Source organism: Mixophyes fleayi, chromosome 4, assembly GCF_038048845.1.
Source record: "Mixophyes fleayi isolate aMixFle1 chromosome 4, aMixFle1.hap1, whole genome shotgun sequence".
In the NCBI taxonomy this organism is placed as follows: domain Eukaryota; kingdom Metazoa; phylum Chordata; class Amphibia; order Anura; family Limnodynastidae; genus Mixophyes; species Mixophyes fleayi.
The window spans coordinates 131,421,455-131,427,693 of NC_134405.1; the positions used below are offsets into that span (position 1 = coordinate 131,421,455).

Consider the following 6,239-nt stretch of genomic DNA (forward strand, 5'->3'; position numbering starts at 1 on the left):
GGTGGCAAGAAAAAACCACTGGATGGAGCATCCGAGAAATATATATGTATATCTGAAAATATGCCATGTTACTTGCACTATATAACATAGGCGCTGTGAGTATTAGCTTGCTGTGTTTCCTGTCTCTGTGTTAATTCATCCTATCTTTTTTTTTTTTTTCCTCAACTAAAGTTCCTTGTCTGTAATTATCGTTAATCGTCTAATTGCCCTGTCTGCGATAGAATAGCAGAGGAGGTGGGGGCTGTGTCTTTGTTTACATCTCTAATGTGCAGATAAGGTGAATGAAAGCATTTATAAAGGAATCCTGGTGCCCACATTAGAGGTCTTTTTAGTACTATAGTTATGGCACCTACTGTCCTTACTGGGAACTTTTTTTATAGAAAGGGATGTATATAGCTTATACCTATGATGAAAAAGAAGCTATATAAGAACCTATATAAGTCACTGTATGTTGGATATTGTGGTCATTATTCAGGGTTCACAACTCCATTGAATGGACGATTTTATAACTAATTTATGACGATACTTGATGCTTTATATATCAGAAAATCACCCACAGTTGCCACTAATAAAGGATAAGAATAATGCTGTAGAGAGCTTTGGAACGCTGCATTCCGATCACATGCTACCTGTTAAATTGCTCCTGCCACATGTCCTATTTTGTGAATATGAATCGAAAAAATTGCATTTTCCCATAAAATATAATCCAACTATAACAATAGAGATCATTAATGTTGCTGAGCTGAGGCGGCATGAAATATGGGTTTATAGTGCACTAGGTCTGCCTACACTACCCACACATGATACACCTGCCAAGCAGCAATGTTTCTGGAAGCAGATTAATGTATCAACAACTTAGTTTGTGTCCCTCCTAACATTTCACATTATGTTTCAGTTACAAGACCATTCTTATTATATATTAAATACTAATATATATATTTTGTACATTCATTATTGTCTGGTAAATTCTCAATAACCACATTTTGTCAATGCAGCTCTAGCTATGCCACATGTTGATTTGTCATGATTTAAAACTGATGTCATTTAATATAATAAGCTAAAGAATTGTAATAACTTTGTTTTTCATGTTTTGTGTTTTGGCTGGGAGGTAAGTAAAACATAATTGCAGAGCTTCGGGTATCTATCAGAGATGGGAAAACAGTGTTACTTGAACTGTACTGCATCTTTCATGATATTCTGGAAGTTAGCAGCTATGAGATGACGTTTATCTACAATACTAACAAGTATATATAATATATAGTCAAAATAAAGCAGGCCAACCGACAAAAAGTGGTCCATTTGAGACAAAATAGAATATTCTAGCACACTGGTTAATTAACACTTACATTCCCAGAGCTGAAGCAACACCCAAAAATAAATGTATTTTTTAAAATGTATTGTGAGCAGGATTGAGCTCTGGATAAATGGGTGGCAATTTTGATTCATTTAAACTTCATTTTACACAACCCATTTTAAGCATGTTGAGAATGTTCCATTTTTAGAGACTGTTCCATTTTATGTAGCATATACATCAATATATTTAGTTGTGTCTCTATGTATAAGTACTGACATGTTTAATTTTCTTTAGGTGAGTCCACGATCCAGTATGATTCTCCCGCTGCCATCCTGCCTGTGTCCCATCCTTCTGCTTGTAGTGGGCTCCTTCCTGTCTGGCTCAGCCTCGGGTTGTCCCCAACGCTGTGATTGCTCTGCTCAGGATCGCTCTGTTTTGTGCCACCGCAAGCGCCATCTCAACGTGCCTGAAGGCATCCCCACCGATACACGTCTACTGGACCTCAGCAAAAATCGCATTAAGGCGCTTAACCAAGACGAATTCTCTGCCTTTCCTTACCTGGAAGAGCTGGAACTTAATGAGAACATTGTGTCCTTAATTGAACCAGGCGCCTTCAATGGTCTCTTTAACCTACGCTCTTTGGGGCTACGAAGTAACCGTCTCAAGCTCATTCCTCTAGGTGTGTTCACAGGACTCAGTAACCTCACACAACTTGACATCAGTGAGAACAAAATTGTTATTCTCCTGGATGACATGTTTCAGGACCTCTATAACCTCAAATCTCTGGAAGTTGGAGATAATGACTTAGTCTACATTTCTCATCGTGCCTTCCGTGGACTCAACAGTCTGGAAGAGCTGACACTGGAAAAGTGCAACCTTACCTTGGTGCCCACAGAGGCTTTGTCCCACCTCCATGGTCTTATCTCCCTACGGCTACGGTACCTTAACATCAATGTCATACGTGATTATTCCTTCAAAAGGCTATTTCGGCTGAAAAATTTAGAGGTGGCACATTGGCCAAATTTGGACACAATGTCATCCAATAGCCTCTATGGATTGAATTTAACTTCTCTTTCTATTACCCACAGCAATCTGAGCAGTATACCATATGTGGCAATCAGACACCTTGTTTACCTTCGATTTCTTAACCTTTCCTACAACCCTATCACATCTGTGGAGGGATCTATGTTACATGAGCTGCTCAGACTTCAGGAGTTCCACCTGGTAGGAGGTCAGCTGGCTTTGGTGGAACCCTATGCCTTTCGTGGCCTCAACCATTTAGGAGTATTAAATGTCTCCTCCAATCTCCTGAGTACACTAGAAGAATCTGCCTTTCATTCTGTAGGCAATCTGGTGACACTAATTTTGGACCACAACCCATTGGCTTGTGATTGCCGCCTTCTATGGATCTTCCGGCGTCGCCGGCGTCTCAACTTTAATCGACAGCAGCCATCCTGCTCCAGCCCAGAATATGTGCAGGGAAAGGAGTTTAAAGACTTCCCTGATATCCTACAACCCAATTACTTCACATGCCGACGTGCACGCATCCAGGATCGAAGTCCACAGGTGGTACATGTAGATGAAGGTCATACTGTACACTTTTTCTGCCGGGCTGATGGCGATCCACCACCAACCATACTTTGGCAGTCTCCACGAAAGACTTTCATCACCAGCAAAAATAATGGCCGCCTGACTGTATTTCCAGATGGAACTTTGGAGGTACGTTATGCCCAGATTCAAGACAATGGGACTTACCACTGTGTGGCAAGTAACGCTGGTGGCAATGACACTTCATTGGCCCATCTCCATGTACGTAGTTATTCGCCAGACTGGCCTCACCAACCCAACAAGACCTTTGCCTTCATCTCAAACCAGCCGAATGAAAGCGATGTCAACAGCACTCGGGCAAGTGTTCCATTCCCATTTGATATTAAGACTTTAATCATTGCCACCACCATGGGCTTCATCTCCTTCTTGGGGGTGGTCCTGTTCTGCTTGGTCCTACTTTTCCTTTGGAGCAGGGGAAAGGGAAATACGAAACACAACATCGAAATAGAGTATGTGCCACGAAAGTCTGATGCTGGACTCTCATCTGCAGATGCGCCTCGCAAGTTTAATATGAAGATGATCTGATGCTTGTTGAGCACTGGGGAAGATGAGGGATAAGGATAGTAGGGGCAGGTAGTGAAATGCACGGAGCCCATTCTTGTCCCACCTTCCCTGTGTAGCCTTTAATAGACAAGCGATATGACTTTCTGGAGGGGGCAATGGTAACAGGAATTGCTTATCGTGTCCTTTTTGACCCATGGACTTTGTACGTTTGGGGAGTGACCTTTGCACTTTTAACCTTGTGAGTTTGACCCTCAAAACTTCCCCAGATCTCAAAATGCCCACCTGGATCATACCAATAGTACAATTGATGATTTTAGGGTCATAAGGCTAGGTTGGATTCAGTCAATATGGCAGTTGTTAAAAAAGAATATGCGCATCCGCAATGTGGAGCAGGAAGTGTTCAGAGAACGGGAGGCCAAGAAACTTTAAAACTGAAATGTGACCTCTGTATCTTCTCCTGATTTCATTACTTGTGATTTTTATGAAAAAAAATAAATAAGAATATTATTGAAAAAAATAAAGAAAGAAAAACTGTAAAACTCCAAAAAAAGGTGATCTTATTGCAAAAACATCTTTACTTTGTTTCATACTCATTGCCTGGCATGGGAGATTCATCATTCCAGTGCTGATGACTGAAGACATTTAGGAAAGCACTGCGTAAGTCTAGTGCCACACCTGCATTTTGGAAGCAACATTTTATGTGTCAGTTATGTGTCAGATATATGCTGTTATTTCATATGACTAAAGTCTATGTGATCTACTCTTTGCAGGCACACTAGCTTTTTCCGAAGCCTCTGGTAGCTAAAAAAAAAAAACACAAAACTGTTGAAATTCAGGTTCATTGAAATTTATATAAAACTCTCTAGCTTGTCCTGCACAAGCTATAAAAAGCTATTTAACTATCTAAGCAGCGTTTTGCCTAGCACATAAAAAATCTCTCATGAAAACGTTTACAATTTTCTTAGAGTTTGACAGCCGAAGAAATATACCTCTTCTAGGAAGCCGGTGTGACAACAACCTAAATTAAAACATTACTGTTGCGTCATCTATAAAAGATTTTTTTTCATATTTAGGGAATGTGAACACAAACGTGTGACTGATCAGCTGCCCACGCATGCACTAATTTCAGCAAATTGGATTAATACTGGTATGTGTGTGGCCTGAAAACAATTGGCATGCCTGAGAATGACTCAAAACAACATTGATTGGATGATTGACTTGATGATTATAAGATTTGGCCAGAATCCGGTCAGCATATGACCACTATAGGCAACTGTTAACTGCACTATCAGTCCTGTATTGTGTTCTGGCCACTTGACCTGAGCATCAAATAATCAAGTTTGGCCATTTATATCAAGAGGTATGATTAAATTATAAATGCCATCTAATACACATAGATACTTGTCAGGGGCATCCTTGGTTCAAAGTGGGCAGAGACAGAATGACCTGTAACCAATTAGATTATTTGAATGTTCACAACAGCAGGAAATGATTGAGTTGATCTTGGGTAAGGTAGTAAGTAACTTGTTGACTAGGATTATGTTACTGAGGGCAGAGCTGTATATAACAGCATCAGTGTTATAATAGGAGTAGGGTAATGACAAAGACACCTCTATATAAAATATGGTCTACATCCAACTTTTTTAAAATAAAGGTTTTGCATCATCCCCACAAAAATGGAGTTACATTTGTCTTCATCTCCTTGATGCCCAGAGGTGATTTGTACTTTAATGACCAGACCAATTTTGAAAGTAATTAAAATGCATCAGATATCAGATTATCTGGAAATATCTTAACTCTACCAAAGCAAATAATACATATAATTTATGTGTGTTTATATACTTTTTAACGATTATAGGGATACAAAATATGTATATTTATTATAGATTTGATGCAGTTACCATGATTCCATTGTAAACTGGATTTAATTGTAACATTGACCCATTGAAAGATGATGGCAGAGGAGTCCTAATTTAAGCCACACTTGCTACTCCCTGAGCATACCTCCCACTTTTGTGGTTTTTGGCCATAAGTCTTTTAAAATGACTTGAAATGTTTGTGAATAAGGTGATAACACATAAAAGATTAGTAATATGCATCATTTATTAATAGTTCAGCTGATCTAGCATCATATGGCTGCTACATCAGATAGGGAATATAAATAATAATAAATAATATAAAGGTATATTATACCTCTCAAAGATCAAGCTTGGTAAAAAAAAAATTGCAGTTCTTAATCTTTGAAGCTACTCAGAAATGAGTGGCATTGGATAATAATTATGAATGGTAATGTCATTGATAGTCCAAGAACGGTCGCAATCCGCCCACTTTTTTTTTTCTATGCAGAAAATAGGGGCCACAGTCGGGTAGGTTGATATATAAATAAACCCCTTCTGCAAATTCTCATCCATGTACTATTTGAAAATCCAAGCTCAGATAATTAATAGATTCGCCCCAAACAAAATAGCAGCTCCTGGAAATAAATCAATAGGGCAATCATGGAGGTGATGAGGAGACAAAACTTCAGTTTGCTTTTTATCGAAAACATCCTGAAACTCTTGATACAGTGAAGATACTTTAGATTGCACTGAAACAAGCACAGCCAACTCCACACAATTTTCTTTTAGCTTTAATCAAAGCTATTGACAAAATGAGGATGCAACAAATAGTATTTTTGTCCTCCAATCTCTAAAAGGATTATGCATAGACAACATAGGCCTACCCAGCACAATGGCAAATTTTGGAGACTGTACAACAATCCAGGGTTAATGTTTTCACATGGCCCTTAACCGTATACACAAACAATGGTCTCATGACTGGGACAGGTGCAATG

The 6,239-nt window shown here is 39.1% G+C and overlaps 1 protein-coding gene across 4 annotated transcripts in view; it reads left to right on the top strand.

Moving 5' to 3' along the window:
• The window catches only part of LINGO1 (leucine rich repeat and Ig domain containing 1), a 233,686-nt gene extending 229,730 nt beyond the window's left edge, over window positions 1-3,956 (top strand). For 3 of the 4 annotated variants that reach the window (XM_075208283.1, XM_075208281.1, XM_075208282.1), the window contains one exon: window positions 1,589-3,956. In XM_075208283.1, the coding sequence (XP_075064384.1) occupies window positions 1,607-3,427 (1,821 nt within the window). In that variant the 5' untranslated portion in view covers window positions 1,589-1,606 and the 3' untranslated portion in view covers window positions 3,428-3,956. Of the gene's footprint in view, window positions 1-133; window positions 278-1,588 lie in introns of those variants that run through there. The other variant, XM_075208284.1, reaches the window with a different exon arrangement.
• Window positions 3,957-6,239: the final 2,283 nt, after the last annotated feature.